Source organism: Fundulus heteroclitus, chromosome 2, assembly GCF_011125445.2.
Source record: "Fundulus heteroclitus isolate FHET01 chromosome 2, MU-UCD_Fhet_4.1, whole genome shotgun sequence".
NCBI lineage: Eukaryota > Metazoa > Chordata > Actinopteri > Cyprinodontiformes > Fundulidae > Fundulus > Fundulus heteroclitus.
In genome coordinates, this window is record NC_046362.1 from 22,286,524 (window position 1) to 22,303,756 (window position 17,233).

At 41.0% G+C, this 17,233-nt stretch overlaps 1 protein-coding gene across 3 annotated transcripts in view; it reads right to left on the minus strand.

Moving 5' to 3' along the window:
- Window positions 1–5,660: 5,660 nt before the first annotated feature.
- The window catches only part of rfx4 (regulatory factor X, 4), a 28,942-nt gene continuing 17,369 nt past the window's right edge, over window positions 5,661–17,233 (minus strand). The window contains exons 13-18 of one of the 3 annotated variants that reach the window (XM_012876095.3): window positions 16,816–16,933; window positions 13,035–13,154; window positions 11,342–11,500; window positions 11,068–11,236; window positions 10,810–10,948; window positions 5,661–6,861 (exon numbers count right to left, since the gene is read on the minus strand). In XM_012876095.3, coding sequence (XP_012731549.1) covers window positions 6,589–6,861; window positions 10,810–10,948; window positions 11,068–11,236; window positions 11,342–11,500; window positions 13,035–13,154; window positions 16,816–16,933 — 978 coding nt within the window. In that variant the 3' untranslated portion in view covers window positions 5,661–6,588. Of the gene's footprint in view, window positions 6,862–10,809; window positions 10,949–11,067; window positions 11,237–11,341; window positions 11,504–13,034; window positions 13,155–16,815; window positions 16,934–17,233 lie in introns of all 3 variants that reach the window. The other 2 variants (XM_012876096.3, XM_012876094.3) reach the window with 2 other exon arrangements.

The window sequence follows — 17,233 nt, forward strand, 5'->3', positions numbered from 1 at the left end:
TCTGAAACAGTGATCATTCCCCTGCCAATCTGTTTATGTTTCTGAAACTGTTACTGTATTTTACACATTGAGAGCGCAAAAGAGAATTAAAAGAAGTCAGTTATTAGTATCACATAGATTAATGAAAAAGTTTTTGAAAAATATATTTGGGACATTTTTTGTTTGCAGCAAAAGGTACTATTCTAAGGTGTGGTGAAAATGTTTGTGTCATCAGTTCTCCCCCAAAAAAGAATGGTTCTGATAAATCATTTAAAGCTCACATTTTACTGAGAAGTCATGCCCATGATGAGTGCATGTACTGTGTGCATGAGTTTTGAATGTCCAATTAGAGATTTCTGTGCAATTATGTATGTTATTTGTCCTTGTGCTGTTTGCGTCATAATGTTGTTGGGAACGGCAGCTTCCTGCTTGTCAGAGAGGGTCAAATCAATATCCTGTAATAAATAATTCAATCGGACTGCTTAACAAAAGCGGCAGGGAAATGAGCTAGGTGAAGATCAGCTTTCTAGATCATTTTTAGAAACCTTTAATAACTGAGTCATTTTAATAGGAGTTTGCTTCAAAATGTCCTCCATTATTTTACTGACAGTTGAAGCTTTTAATACCATTCAGCCAAGACCTCATAGGGACAAGCTGGAGTTTTCAGGAGTGGACAGCCTGGAGTAGATTTGTGCCAGCGGAACCACCTTCAGATGAACGTGGGGGAAAACTAAGGAACCAGTGGTGGACTCCTGCACGTCCCACCACGCCAACACCTGGTGAACATCCAGGGAACTGACATTGACATCATGCAAGTACCTGAATAATAAACTGGACCAGAATCCCAACTCTGATGCTCTTTACAGGGAGAACCCGAGCAGACTCTACCTGCTAAGAAGACTGAGACCTTTTGGAGTGCAACGGGCGCTACTCCAGGGTACAAGCTAACTTATAATGTGGCATCAGCCATTGTCTATGGCAGGGGTGTCAAACTAATTTCTATATGGGGCCACTTTGGCATCATGAAGTCATTAAAAGGGCCGCTTGCATGTGTAGAGACGATACTTTTCATTTCATAATTTCATTCCAGTTCACACAGTAGTATAAAAAAATGCACAGTAACATAAAAGTAGCACCCTAGGGCCCAGTGTATACAGTTTATCTGCAAAAAAAAAGTTGATATTGGGGTGAGTTACACTTACAGGAGGCACAGTTTTAGCCACTTTATACACTTTAAAAGGATATACGCCTTTTTTTTGGCTTTTGAGGGCCGGATAATTTATCCTTGATGGTCCGGATTTGGCCCGCGGGCCTTGAGTTTGACACCTGTAATTTGTTAGAACAGCAGCGTATCTGTATCTGAGAGGAAGAGGTTAGATAAGTTCATCAGGAAGGCCAGCTACATCCCAGGATGCTCCCTCAACCCCGTCCAGGTGGTGTCAGACAGAGGGACTCTATAGCAGAAACGAACGTCACTGTTGGACGTCTCCCACCACATGCATGAAGCCGTTGCAGAGATGGGGAGCTCTGTCAGTGACGGACTTCTGCATCCTGAACGCACAAAGGAGCGTTATCGCAGATCCTTCCCCCCCAGCAGCTGTTAGACTTTATAACCACTTCATCATGTCTGCTATTTTTGCATCTTTTAAATCACCTGTTGGTGTTTTTTTCACTGTCCTACAACCCATGCAATAATTCTGATGTAGTGACTTCTGCTGCTATCAACACCTGAACATAAGTCAGTACACATGTATGTATGTATGTACAAATGTATGCACGTATGTATATGCACATATATACACGTAGGTAAGTATGTATGTAGGCGCATAGATATATGTATATATTTAAGTATATAGATATGTTTATATATAGAGAGAGACCACTAAGAATGTAAATAAGACATCATATGCCCATTCCTTATCCTTTTTTGTATTTTTTTTTTTGGTATTCTTTTTGATCCATTGTATATATGAAGATTCACTGTATATAACTGAATGCACCTTCCCTACTCTGCACCTTCTTGTATGAGCCGATGTAACGAGTGAATTTCTCCATTGTGAGATCAATAAAGACCATCTTATCTTATCTTATCTTTTAATGCATAAATATTCATCCACATTTATTTTAAATTACACGACTCTGTTGTATTTTTTTTTAGAGTACATAGTTTTTAATAACTGCACAGTATGTTTTCTTATGCTGTAAATTGGCTTTTACTGTACAGTCTCCTATTCCTATTTTTTTATGATTTTATCTGTATGTGTATCTGCATGGTTCTATGTCACCTTGCTGCTGGTACACCAGATTTGCTCCACTGAGGAACAATAAAGGAGATTTCCAGCAGTGATAATTGTAGAACTAAAAACAAAAAAAAAAAAAGATAGCCGTTCTAAAATACTGTGGGGGGTTTGGGCGATATCAAAGACGTCCACTTTGGAGACAGCGCGATTCTCACAGCTGCCAGACGAGGCTGTGCAAAGATCTCAGAAGAACATCTTTGGCGGATATTGGTGTTGACATTAAGGTCAGGTGATTATATTACAATGAAGAGCCGACTTCTTCTTTATAATTTTTTTTTCCCTTTGCATCAAACAAGCCGTCTGTGTTCAGTTTCTCTGCGGTGAGTCCAGCAGGATTTCAGAGATGCATCACGGAGGATTCACTCTGCATAAAGAAACCACGGCAGGGGTAGGTTAAAGGTTGTGGGACTAAGGCGCAATGACCCCAGCACAGCAGGATACTCTCACAATAGAAATGTAATTTATTAAGCAGTGTGGCTTTTCTTGCTCAGGCCCAGCCCCCCTTCAAGTGTTTCCACTGAGGTTATGAACATAGGAGGGGGGGGGGGGGGGGGGACGACTAATTAGCTAGGATGATTCCAGGAATCATTTCTGCTCATTCATCTGCAGCATGTGAGGAGATAACGCGAGGAAAGTTTAACACATTGGTTTGAAAGTCGATAAAAATAATTAGCCGAAGTAGAAAAATATACAGATTGAAAAGCTGGGAAGTAGCTACTGTCAGTACTTGGATTATGATTATCATAACATAAAGTGATATTTTTAAATATATGAAATTGAAAGAGAAAATCCCACTATTTAATGATGGCAAAAAGTTTTCTTTGATAATTATAGACACGCCCCATTTCTCACTCACATTTTCTTAAATGCTTAAAAAACTCAGGACCAGGCAGGTTTGAAGAAAAAAAAAAACACATTACTAAACAAGAATTAAAATAACTTCAAAAGATCCCCTTTCTTTGCAGCACCTGAATTTATGAAAGAAGTGACAGCAACAATATGCACAAAACACCGCAATTAATTCTATTTATAGAATATAATCTTTTACTTTTAAAATTACAGGTTTATGGAGTAAGAGAGGCTGTTCATGTTTGCAGTGTTTACGAATGAAGTATCAGAGTTTAAATGTGGAGTACCCCAAGGTTCGCTGTTAGAACCTAAACTATTTAATTTATTCATTAATGGCATTTGGACAGTATCTAGTGAACTACAACTTTCCGTGTTTATTGAAGACACAAATTGGTATTTATCTGGAAATTAATTAAAAATGAATGAGAATAAGATTGGTAAAATTGTTCAGTTCAAGAAGTTTTTTGAAGGGGCCATGACAACAAATTTGATTTTTCTGGGGTTTTGGGGGTATAATATGATCTGTTGCACAGCCCCAGGAATCAGCGACCCCCTTTTGGTGCTTTTTTTTTTCTTTTTGGAAATTACAAAAATAAATTAAATTGCGAGAATATGGTATTGATATTATGAAAACTCTTCCCCTGTATTAAAATGAAGAATGTTGAGCATCTTGGTAAGCTATACTTTAGTATCGGCTCGCTGCCCTGCTGCTGTGGACCATGGACTTTGGTCCCGCTGTGTGGATGATGAATCGCGTCGCCAGTTTAAAGCCTTTGGTCGGCTTGGCCTCGCCTGTCCGACATCCTGCCTGCAACACAAATACTTCTACTAGCAATAATACCATAATATGGATTTATGACGGCGTGTTGCGCCGAGAAGAAAGGTGTGGATGGAGAGAGCGCAGACGTGTCTTTGAACGGTTTCCCCAAATATGGTTATAGCCAATCAGGGTGAAGTCAACTAGGCAGAGACGCATGTCATTACCGAACCCAACCCTTTTTATTGAGGAGGGAAATCTGGCCAGCCAAAACGACCTACTACAAAAAGGTGACGTTATTTTATGAAATTCTTTGGAGAATTTACATGTGCAGTAATATCAACAACATGAAATAGATTATACAGTAATGTTATGGCCCTTTTAAAAATACCCTATTATCAAATTGAAAAAAAAAAAACATTTATGATTTTTGGTAACTGAAAAAAAGGATAGTGTCATAAGCAAGGTGATAGCAGGATTTTTAGTGTAAAGGGGATCCGATGTTAGGTTTACAGGAGTATTTGTAAATCATACTTTTAACTAGATATCTCATAGAGAATTATTGAATTAAAAAGTCTACCAAAACTTGCATTCATTAACAATTTGTATTTTTTTTATTGTTCACTTATTCTTCCATATCAACATTGCAACAATTAACCAACAAACACTTAGTTTTACGAAAAACAGTAACAGGAATCTTACAACATGTAGATGCAAGTGAGCAGACCCACAGTTTAAGCTGCAAATGTTGATATTGAAAGATTTTGTGAATATAAAAAATATTTTCTACAAAACAACAAAAAAAATTGTCAAATGATTGGCACAAACTTTGTATTAACATCCAATTATATTTAAAGAAACCCTGATTTAAAAAGTGCACGAACTAAGTTAAAGTGGATGTGTTTTTCAGTTAATAGAAAAAAATTGGAAACTGATTCAAATTTTATTAATCTGTTATTGAATATAAAATAAATGTACAAAGGAAAAGTGAAGACACATTACAAAGTTGTTTGATTTTGCAAATTTGTGATGGCCATCTGTTTTTGCACATCTGTAGTTACTGTAAAATAAGAGGGGCAGATTATCTAGGGTTAATTTCGCAATCCTAGATAAACAACATTTTGTACAATCTTATTTTAATGATTTTATATATATATATATATATATATATATATATATATATATATATATATATATATATATATATATATATATATATATATATATAATTTCTTTTTATGAAACTAAAGGCAAAAAGAGGAGGGCGGAGAGAAGAAAAAAAATTTCCAGCTCATGAAGCAGCAAAGCAGTCCTGCACCATCAGATGTAGCTGGATGCACATCTTACAAAAAGTTCCACTTTTGTCTCGTCAGTCCACAGAATATTTTCTCACAAGTCTTGAGAATCATCAAGGTGGTTTTAGGAAGATGTCAGCTGGGTGTTTGTGAACTATATGGGTCAGGACCTCTCCTGACCCATAACCGCAGCTAACCAGTTATTTCTGGATTAATTTGGGTAGGCTGGCCTCTCCAAGTTTGAAAACATATTTTTAGTTGATTCTGGCTATTTAGGCCTGATCTTAAACTTTTTTTCTATAATCTGAAACATTTAAGTGTGACCAAAACAAACCCCAAACAGATCTCTGTCAGGATCAATTACTTTTACAGGACTGCATGTGTACAACCTGAACTGAACCATTTAAACCAAAAAGTGCCAATATGTCGTGATTTCTCGACAGAAAACCCATTAAACAGAAGAAAACAAACAAAAATGACTCACTGTTTTGAATTGTTGAATTATTTATGGGGCAGAATATTTCCAACATAATTTAACCGTCACCACAGATGCTCTCGAGTGCTTTTTATTTACAGAAAAGTGACGATACTTCATGTTACTGTACACTTTGATATTTTCCCTTTTTAATAAATACCCATGGGGTAATAGGTCCTCAGTAGCTTTGAGTGCATTATAAAACACACAACCCTAAGTTAATGCATCCTTTACTAACCATACAAAACAGACAACATAGAAAATATAGCATTACACCATGTTACAAAGTTACAGAAAATACTTCCTATATATATCTATCTTTATAGATATATATAGATATATATTCACAGAAGAACAGCAGAAATGCTCGCAACAGAATACATTTGTTGTGTTTAAGTTAACTATCTGAGATGGGGACACGTGACGGTTGTCAGCTCAGAGTCACAGACCTGGCGTCCCAGGAGAGAGTTAAGGCGGCGCGGCTCATCGCGACGAGAAGCTGCAACAGTGCTGAGCAACACGAGGGCAACCTGCAGCTGCTGGGACAGGAACCGCCGTCCAAAGACAGCACTGAGAGCGCCGATGTCGACTCTGGCTGGGTTGTACATTCCTTAAAACAAAAAGGCACAGCTTGGCAGGCAGCATTGCACTTTAAAAGATTTTGCTGCAGGTTCAGACGGGTCCATATGATTTGTTTTCTTTCATCAGCTGTTCGATGGAAAGAAACGACTAATTAACGAGTCCTGGTCAAATTATGCCACACTCATCGGGGAGGCCGACGCAACCCGGCCTCTTTAAATTGTCAGTCCGGCCTCGACTTCTTTCACCTTCCTCTCTTCTCTTCTTTGTCTTCGCGAGAGAGAGAGAGCTCAGAGGCTGCAGCTGCCGGATTATCAGGCGTGGAGTTTGCACGCAGCAGAAGTCTATCCAGACCTATTTGGCCCAGCCTGTAGTGGCCTCTCCGTTGATGTAGGCGAAGCCTGGAAAATGCTGCGAGTGCTCGTACTCGGAGTTCCTCCGAGGGCCAAGAGGAGAGTACATGTCCCCAGAGGTGGCATAGCGAGAGGAATGCATAGGCGGGCTGGTGTAGCAGCTGTTAGTGGGGGACACATCTGGCCAGCGGGGGGCGATGGGCGCAGGGTGCAGCCGAGGAGAGCTGCCCATCAGGCACGGCTCCACTCGGGGCATCTGGCTGTTGAGTTGGTACTGTGGACGAGAAAGCAGCATAATACAGTAAGGTTGATAGATCAGTCTCTTACTTGGCCAGTTAAATGATGCTTAAAACTAATCTCTCACTGCAAAAACATACAACCAAGGTAGAAGGCCAAAAATACATTTGAATTGATACCTGCATTAATAATAATAATAATAGTAGAAATTAAAATAGATGCTATTTCTGAGAATTGTCTCGGAAATTGTTCCGAAATGGTCAAAACAGAAAACCGAGGCACTCAACAAAAAAAAAAATCGGTCTTTTTCCTTAAAAAACGGTTTTCCTATTTGTTGTCTGGGTTGCCTGTGGTGACGGACCACAAAGAACAACGACTAAATCCGCCTGATGATAAAAATACTCGGGACAGATGTGGATCCGGCTGAGTTTTCAGCTCCATGTCCGACCTTCTTGCTCTGACAAAGTGCGGCCATTGTGCTTCATTTAAGCTCAGACGGGTCTAAAAAAAAAGGAAAAGTGGAAGTAAGACCCTCTTTTCCCCTTTTTCCTTATTCTGGCTAAATATAAACACGACAGTTGATTCCATTATGAAGGATCACGGCATGGAAAAAGATAGTCAGAGCAGGGCAGGCTTCCTCAGTTGCCTCTTGTTCACATACAGAGAAGGAACCATTGAATAACAATATTTTAATAAACGCCCCTTTTGCCCCGCTCTGTGGCTGCTGGCTCAAACAGATGAAGAGTCTATTGAGGGCTGGAAGGAGGAGTAACAGAGCGGGGGCCCCTCTTGGCCCCTGGTCCAGCCACCTTTCACTGTCTGCTTCCGCTGAGCGGAGAGGGTCGGTTCAGAGACGTTTAGAAACACTGTGAGCTCTGAGGTCCGGCTGATTTCCCTCCCTGCGTAAAAAGCAGCGGAAGCTAGGACTCCCTCGACAGGAAATCACCACCAAAAGAGTGAATTCACACCACAAGCTGCAATGGCGGGCACGTCAAGGACTGGAGCCTTACATTTAAAACAACAGAGGCCCAACAGGTTCCTTGAGAAGTACATCAAGGCGGATTTCTTATAAATTTCTGGTTAATCTGAATCCTTTCTAGCTATCAGACTTGAGTGGATGCAGACGGCTCTGCAGCATGCGAGCACATAGAGTGGAGGTACACTCACGCAGTACTTTCAGAAAGTCGTAATATCCCTGGAAACTTTGGACGTTTCATCACAATACAACCACAATCCCCAAAGTATCCTATTGGGACTCTATGTGACAGACAAACAAAGCTGTGATTGTGAAACGAAGAAGCAGTGATGTGTGGTTTCACAATTTTTACAGGTAGAAATCTGAAATCTGTGGTGTACACATTTAAACAGCGTTGCAGATTTAAAGGTGGAACATTTTGCTCATTCTCCCTAGCAAAAACAGTTCAGGCTCAGTCGGAGAGAATAGACAGCGTTTCTGGACACCAATTTTCAAAGTGATTCTCCACTGGATTTGGGTCTGGACTGTAACGGGTCGAGTCTCGTGCATAAATATGCTCCTGTTGTTGTCCTGTTGGAAGACGAACTCCAAGCCCAGCCTCAAGTGTTTAGCCTTTATCGTTTTTTGTTTTTTTTCCTCCAGTGTTACAATATTTTCAGCTCCAACCAGCTTCTCTGTCCCTGCTGAAGAGACGCCTCCCCACAGCATGATGCTGCCACCACCATGCTTCACGGCGGGGAGTGTCTGTTCACAATTATCTGTAGTGTTGGTTTTCTGTTAGTTAGCGTTTTGATTGTAGGCTAAACAGTTCAAATTTGGTCTTGTGTCACCAGAGCCACCTGCTTCCATGTGTTCTCCATGTCCTTCAGATGGCTTGTGGAAAACGACAAGACTTCCCATGACCTTCTTCTCACCGTTCTTTTATAAAGGCCATCTTTGCGTAGGGGGTTAGGAGGATGTCCATGTCTTGGTAGGTAAGCTGTTGCTCTATACTCTTTCCAATTTCAGATAATGGATTGAACAGAGAAAGATGTTCAAAGCTTGACATATTGTTTTATAATCTAACTTGGCTTAAAACCTCTCCATAACTTCATCTCTGGCCTGTCTGGTGTGCTGCTTTGTCTTTATGACATTGTTTGTTCTCTAACAAACCTCTGAGTCCTTCACGCGGCGGCTGGATTTATACTGAGATTAAATCAAACAGGGGGACGTAGTCTCTGCTAGTTCTTAAAGCAGTTAGTGGTACTGGATTTTATTTAGGGGTTTTGGACAATCCAAATATAGGTCATCCAGAATTTTATTTGCATGAAATGCTGTGAACGAGGCATCATTGTCCTTCCATTTCACAGCTTTGTGCTGCTTTGTGTTTGTCTCTCACATAAAATCCCAATAAAATACATTGAGGTCTGGGGCTTTAACAAGATAAAATGCAGGAGAAAAAAAGGGGTGGAAATTATATGAATTCTTTTTGAAGGCAGAATTTAACATTACCTGAAATTACTGGGATAAAAACTTTCATGTTTATGCTGCTTTTTACAGAAGATCAGCTTTCTTTACTTGTTTACTGAGAGACCAATTACTTAGCTATGTTGCAGAGTGAAAGTTTTAATTATGCAAAATAGATTATTTCAAACCGTTAACAGCTTTTAAAATCACTTTGATAACAATGTTTCACACTGTGGCCTCTTATGTAAAATACATTTATGATAAACGTGGTTTAAATGCGTCTTTTTAAAGCAGACATTTCACTGAATGTTTTTGTATTTATGTTAATTTTTACAAATATGTTTTTCTTAGGGTATGCGTCTCAAAGCGTCCTCCGCTTACACCTTTTGGTTTCTTCTGTCATACTTTATATTAAATACTAAGTCCAGGTTCAGCGAGTCAAAACAGATTAGAGTTATTCAGCTTCTTATGTTTTTCTGTCACCTTTATTGTTTAAATCAAGAAGATGTCCACAAAAAAACATGAATATAGTATATACAGTACGACATAGTAGCATATATAATCTATAGCACTTCGCTCTCAGACTGCAGGTCTGCTGGTGGTTCCTAGAGTCTCTAAAAGTAGAATGGGAGGCAGATCCTTTAGTTATCAGGCTCCTCTCCTGTGGAACCAACTCCCAGTTTTGGTCCATGAAGCAGACACCCTGTCTACTTTTAAGACTAATCTTAAAACTTTCCTTTTTGACAAAGCTTATAGTTAGAATGGCTCATGTTACTCTCAGCTACCTTTATAGTTTTACTGCTATAGGCTTAGGTTACTGGAGGACATCAGGGTCTATTTTTCTCACTCTATAGAGTTCTACTGTTCTTCAATTATGCATTATGTGTTGTCATTTCTGCTTTAACTTTCTGTTCTCTCTCTTTTCTCTTCATAGTAGGTACACCTGGTCTGGCGTTCTGTTAACTGTGACATCATCCAGGGAAGACAGATCACCCCCTATTACCATCTAATGTAGAACAGATTACTAGATCAATGTGTGCTTCTGTGCTTTTTTGTTTCTCTTGTTGTGTCTGTGCTCTGTCTTCTGTAAACCCCAGTCGGTCGAGGCAGATGACCGTTCATACTGAGCCTGGTTCTGCTGGAGGTTTTCCTTCCTGTCAAGGGGGAGTTTTTCTTTCCACTGTCGCTTCATGCTTGCTCAGTATGAGGGATTGCTACAAAGCCATGGACAATGCAGACGACTCTCCCTGTAGCTCTACGCTTCTCCAGGAGTGAATGCTGCTTGTCGGGATTTTGAAGCAATCAACGGGTTTCCTTATATAGGAAATTTTTGACCAATCTGCATAATCTGACCCAATCTGTATAATATGATTGAACTTGACTTTGTAAAGTGCCTTGGGATGACATGTTTCATGATTTGGCGCTATATAAATAAAATTGAATTGAATTGAATTGAATTGAATACATTATTGGCCTTTTATATGAATTCAGGGTCAAAAGGCATGTATTTTTCCCAGTTATTAACACAGGGAGCTAAGCCCACCCTGACGGAGCAGGACTCACCTGTGCAGACGAGCGGTGGTAGGCGGAGTAGTGAAGTGGGCCGGGGATGGCCGGCTCATGGGCCAGGCTCGGGTACTGGCTCTGGATGGAGTGAGGGTGCTGGTTGGTGTAACTACCGTAGTTGTAGCTACCGCTGTATCTGAGGCAGCGACAGGAAAAAAAAAAAAAAAAAAAAAAAAAAAAAGGTGTGATTTACAGAAAATACAAACCAGGTAAATCTTGCTGTGAAGGCATTTAGCACCAAAAGGTCATATTTACCCGTGTTCCTCCCTGTGGGCGTACACCGGCATCCTGTGGGCGGAGGACGGCGGCGGCGGCACGGGAGCGTTGCTCCTCATGCAGGACAGCTGCTGTCCTGCCTCTGGGGCGGAGCCGCCTGCTGTGGTCACTGTGTATGTAAGGGACCAGGTATATGACTGAACAGCGCCTGGCAGACACAGAAACAAACGTTTCGGCGCGGGGTAGCTAAATGACGTCGAGCCTGTGTCCAAATGCTTTGTGCGTGCGCGTGCGTGAGCGAGTCCTGTCTCACCTGTGGAAGTGGGGACTCCTGTGTATTCTGGGGACAGGGCGGCAGTAGGGGAGCTGGCCGACGACACGTCCACGGATTGGACGGAGCGGGCAGGAGAGTAGGACCCTGGAGACGGGGAGGTGGGGGTGGTTTCTGTCAGGGTGAATTCCTCCTCTCGCTCTGCTGAAAGTGTCAGGAGAGGAGAGATTAACACGTTTATTCATGAGGTTATTGATCCAATATTTGGAGTTAAGGAGCTAAATTAAAACCGACTCAGTCAACTTGACTTAATCCTCTGCGGGAGAACGTTTTGCCTCAGCTGCTTTGCACATATTGAACTCTTGTTTGCAGAATTGCTGCATCTCAGCTTGTCGGATGGATAGAGAGTATTTCAAGTTCTCAAGTCTTGCCAGTTATGCTCAGTTGGATTTATTCCTGGTCTTTGACTAGGCCATTCTAATACAAGAATAAGCCATTCGCTGATGGAAAATGTTTCCCACCTCATGTTGCAGCTGCTGCAGAGCTGCAGAGCTCTTTCAGTGCCAGACTGCTGCGCCTCAGACGCTCAAATGAGCGCTTCCGCAGGTCGTTCATCGCAGCTGCTGCTAGACTTTATAATCTCTGCTGTTCACAACAGACTCAATAACTGTTTACAACATGCTTTAACTCCTGAGGTCATATTGCAGAGTTTTATCCTATAATTTTGTAAATCAGCTGCTGTCTTTCCTCTATTTAACTCTAATTTGCAATTTTGTAACACAAAGTATGCATTTTCACCTGAATATATTGTATTATCAATGAATAATTGTTCAATATTTAATTTTTTTCCCTTTCTGATAAGTTCACTCTCTTCTGCTTCAGAACTGGAACTTAAAATGGCTTTTTTACTCTCATTACATAATCTAGTGTGTATAACTCTGGTGTATTTTTGACTGTCACGCAAAGATTTCTTCATTGTGGGACAATAAACGTATTTCTATTCTGTTTCTATGCGGTTTTAATCAAAACCAATCTCTTGTAGCTCTGGCAGCATGTTTAGGCTCACTGAACAGCTGGAGTCTCAACTCTTTGGTTTTTACAGGACTGCATGAACTCTCTACAGCTTCATTGTCTCCACTAAAAAAAAAAAGCGTCCTGACAAATGATGCTGCCACCAGCATATTTCATCGTGGGATGGTCTGTTCAAGGTGATGTGCCGTGTTATTTTACCCCCGACAAAAGACAAGTTTAATTTTGGTCTCATCTGACTGGATCATCTTCTCAAACAGGGCGTGTCACGGCTTTCTTTCTTTCAACAATAGGTTTGTTCTCACCACTCTTTTATAAAAGCCAAATTTGTCGAAGCATTGAACATTTGTCCTGCAGACGATTATTATAAAACAACATCATTTTCCATCTAAGCCTAAAATAATCAGCCGATTTTCCATTTTGACCGACAGCTTCAAATAAAAATTGACTGATAGATCATCACAAAAGCAAAACCTCCACACATGATGGACCAAAAAAATAAAAAAAATAAAAAAGTTTTTATCAAAATAAAATGCCACAAACAACTATTTTCTTTAGATGAGCTAATAGACTAGCTATCGAACCAAAAAAATACAACATTGCCATTTAAGAAATATATACTGACCCCCCCGTTTTCCATGAAAACCTTTCTTTTAGTGTAAATCTTTAAATGATCACAGGTAGCCCTCACTAGCTGTGGCCTCACCTGTGCTCCCCTCTCCTTTCATGGCCCTCATCAGGTCGTTGGCCCTCTCCTGGAAGTGCAGCGACTCCAGCAGGTAGAGAACGTAATCATCAAACATGAGGTGGATCAGGTGGAAGGAGCCTGCAGACACACAAACACAACGTGTGATCTATTCCTGCTAGAAACATGAGCGCTTTTTACACACAGGGAATTTGGATGAAAGAACCAGTGACTGTCTGTCTAAAGTGGGGATGACTTCACATCCTGACAGGAGGGCTCGCCGTCATTAAAAACGTACCGACTCAGCCTCAGAAATATGTCAGCTGACCCCAGAGGTCACAGGAAACAGATGAGGCAGCAGCATCACAAACTTGTCATTGTGCCGCAGCCGTGCGCATAATAAAAACACTTGTGGTCATTTAAGGGAGCGGGGTGCAATCCTGAAGAGTCATAAAATGGGTGGTGGGTGGTGGTGGAGGGGTGGCCTTCCTTAATTAGCTGTTTGTGCACAGAAACCGGCGTTATCAAAACACCGCTACCAGCTGTGTCTTTGATATTCAAAGAATGGCCGAGTAGTTTTAGAGAGAAGTCATTTTTTTTTCTCCCCTCGTTCACTTTTACTGCTCCGTCCGTCTAAGTTGAGCTGGTGCACAGCAAGTCATAAAAGAAGGCAGCCATTTTACTTTCTCCTGCTTTCTTCTTAACTCTGCAGGCGTAAGCAGGAACTCAATGGGAGCATTTGGTGGAAACACACAAAAAAATAAAAAATAGACACAGATTGTAACTGTATTTTTTGGTGTAATCTAAAAATCTGCTATGGGGGTATAATGGAGATTCAGGTTTGAAGTAACCTTTTAATTTGACCAGGATCTTCTTTTTTCTGACTGGATCCTTAACGTTTTGACGTGACTCAGCCAGAATCCTGACTTGAATCTGATCCAGAATCTGGAGCACAAGTTTAAGATTAGAGTTATGGCAAAGAGGCCTTACAAAATAACAGGGAAATATATAAAAATCTGATTAGCAACTATAAGAAACGGTTGATTGCTCCAATGCCATTAAAGATTTTTTTTCACTGATTATAGTGAAGAACATAAGTAACTTTTAAAATTTGATTTTTCTTTTTCAATTTTTAACCAGGTTAACTGTTTTTTTGGGGGGGTTTTTGCGAGCTAATACTTCAAGAAGTTAAAATATAAAGGTTGGACGTTACTTGCCAACCTTAACCTCAAACTCTAATATGGCAACTCTGCACCTAAATGGCTGCAGCAAAAAACTGTTTTCCTTTCTGTCCACTTATAAATCTTTCAGACACACACACACACACACACACACACACACACACAAACACACACATAAAACCTCCTTATCGTGAACGCTCTGCTGTGAGCTTGCATTGTTCACAGCAGTTATTCTGTTCAATGAACAGGGAAGGTCGGTTCGCTATCATATGTTAGCGAATGATTGAACGACGGCGAAAGTGACCCCCAGCTATTGTTTGTGGATCAGTGTGACCCTCTACATGAAAGTTAAAACATTTGCATTTGTCTTGTGGCAAGTAATTAAAGGAGTCGATCATCACCTGGAAATCTGACTTCATGTTAAAATTGTGTGTTGGGCCTCAGTTAAAACCTTCCAGAAAAATCAGGGGTGTGAAAGTGACTTGTTTGTTGTTTTGTGTGTGTGTGTGTGTGTGTGTGTGTGTGTGTGTGTGTGTGTGTTTGTGTGTGTGTGTTTGTGTGTGTGTGTGTGTGTTGGGGGGGGGGGGGGGGGAGGGCTCTTTGTATAAACCATAAAACCCCACAAACTGAGATTTTGGTGCTCCTCCTAGATTTACGTCACTCGTGGAAGCTGCTAACGTAAGCCACGCCCGCCTCAACCATCTGAAATCACTTAGACTATCTTCACACTGCAGCCTAAAGTGACCCAATTCCGATTTTTTTCCCCATATGCGACCTGTATCTGATCTTTTTATGACAGGCTGAACAACACAGATCGGATTTTTTCTATTGCGACCCAGGCCACTTGGATATGTGGTCCGGAATCCGAAACGTATCTGATCTTTTCTAATGCGACCTGTGTCTGTACGGCCGGGTCGCATTAATCCGACCTGTACGTCACCGATACTCGACAAACGTCACTATTCTGCGTCCTGCTATGCAGAATCGGGAAGAAAAACGACACCCATGGCGGACAACAATGAGAAGAGCATTCAGTGGAGAGAAAGCTCCGGTTAGAAAATAAATTAATGACCGCAAAATGCGCCCCGGCATTATAATCCATGTTTACTTCCGCAAACACTGAGGACGCTTGCTATGTGTGACGTCATCGCGTCCTCGAGTGAGAATGCGGGACACTTAGGTTGAACGCATTCAGTTCACACAGGAGATCACATACAAGTCGCATATATTTGGAAATGTGAACGGACACGGGAAAAAATCCGATTTCACAAAAAAATACGATTTTAACATTAAGACCTGCAGTGTGAACGTAGCCTTAGTTGCGTCGCTGCCACTAACGTGTTGTGTTAAAAGTAAACATGCCCAAAATAAACATGCAAATGTTTTCAGCTTGCCTGCAAATGTGGACCAAACTACCAGGGAGCAGTGGATTGAGTTCATCTTTGATATCAATGTTCTGGTGACTGTTGCTGCATGAGCTTCACATTTTGCCCCAGAGTGTTTCGTTAACTTGGGAAAATACCAAGCCTGGGCTTAGAGAAAGGGACGATTCCAACAATCAGGGACTCATCTGCAGTGCAGTCGGTAAGTGTTGTCCCTTGTGTGACTTTTTACCCATTGCGTAAGAGACCGGGAAGCGATGGTAAACGAAACCATGGCAAACAGCTATTGTTGCTAACGTGGCATCCCCATGTAAGATACATTTCTAGTGTTTGGGGTTTAAAATCTCATTTCATTTCATGTTTGTAAACATGAGCAAAGGGCCGCTCTCACATAAAGTGCTAATATCACGCTGCTAACCAGTAAGATCTTCATGGGAACTCGTGAACGCGCATAAACACAAGTCAAATACCCTCGTGTACCGTCACGAGAAAGCAAAGGGGTATGAAAAAGGGTCTGAATGAGCTCTATTTAAAACCAACACCTAAAAATGACTAAACATGAATTTAAAAGATATTTTCAGAAGAACTGTATATGTAAAATACCGGGTAATATCAAAACAGCTTCTATCCAAACAGAAGGCAGCCAAAGTACCCTCACAGTTGGAGAATCATGGTGTTATTTTATTTCAGCAGCATCAGGAATAATTTGTTAAAGCAATCCCACCAAGTCATTTGTTTTGGTTTTGAACTTTTATGCAAATACTGTAAAACTATGGCATTTTTACTCAAGGTTACCATACAGTGGGAATATCATACTGCCCTCTGCCTGTAACTGACATAACTATATTATTGGATGGGCTTTTGTGGCTTTACGACATTTTACAAAAAAGGGACTGGACTGTTCGTACCACTTAATTTACAAAAACACCCTGGAAGTTTAACTATATCCCTTGTTCCCAAGTCTTCGAGATCCACAGTACCTTTATGGTGCCAATATGTACATATTGTTGCATGCTATGATACCCTATGTGAAAAGGATGTACATATAGATACACATCTCTAGTGTTTTAATGTGCGTTACTTCCTAATAAAAATAGGAAGAAAAAAAATCAACAGAACTTTTGTTATAAAGAGAAAAAAAATGACTATGTCTACAATTGTTTGACAGAATATTTGGTTTCCAAAGCAGAATGTGAACTTGATAAACTCAGGTAGCTGCAGGAATTATTAGGGGCTCACCAAAGCTGGGCGCGCTGTGCAGCGTCATATCCCGGATGACTCTGGTACCAAAACACGACCACATCAGCAGGAACTGTTGGGCCACCTTCTTCAGTGACCCGGGCCTCTTCCCCGCCACCTAGAGAGAGAGAGAGAGAACATTTCCATGAGAAAAAGATGGCGGTGGTGGGGGATGGGGGTGGGGGGGGAAGAACTAGAATTAACCCCTGGGTCCATATTGGGGCTTAACCCTCAGGAACGAAAAACATGTCAACAAGTCAACTATTTAATTTGCCCCCGGGGACACGCCTTCCTATTGAACTATTGTCTGGGCGGTGGAGGACGTTGCCAGGACAACCAAATTTTACAAGCCCATATCTGGCACATAATGGGTGCAAATGGGACGCTTGAAGACATCATTAACTGGGAGGATTGGGAG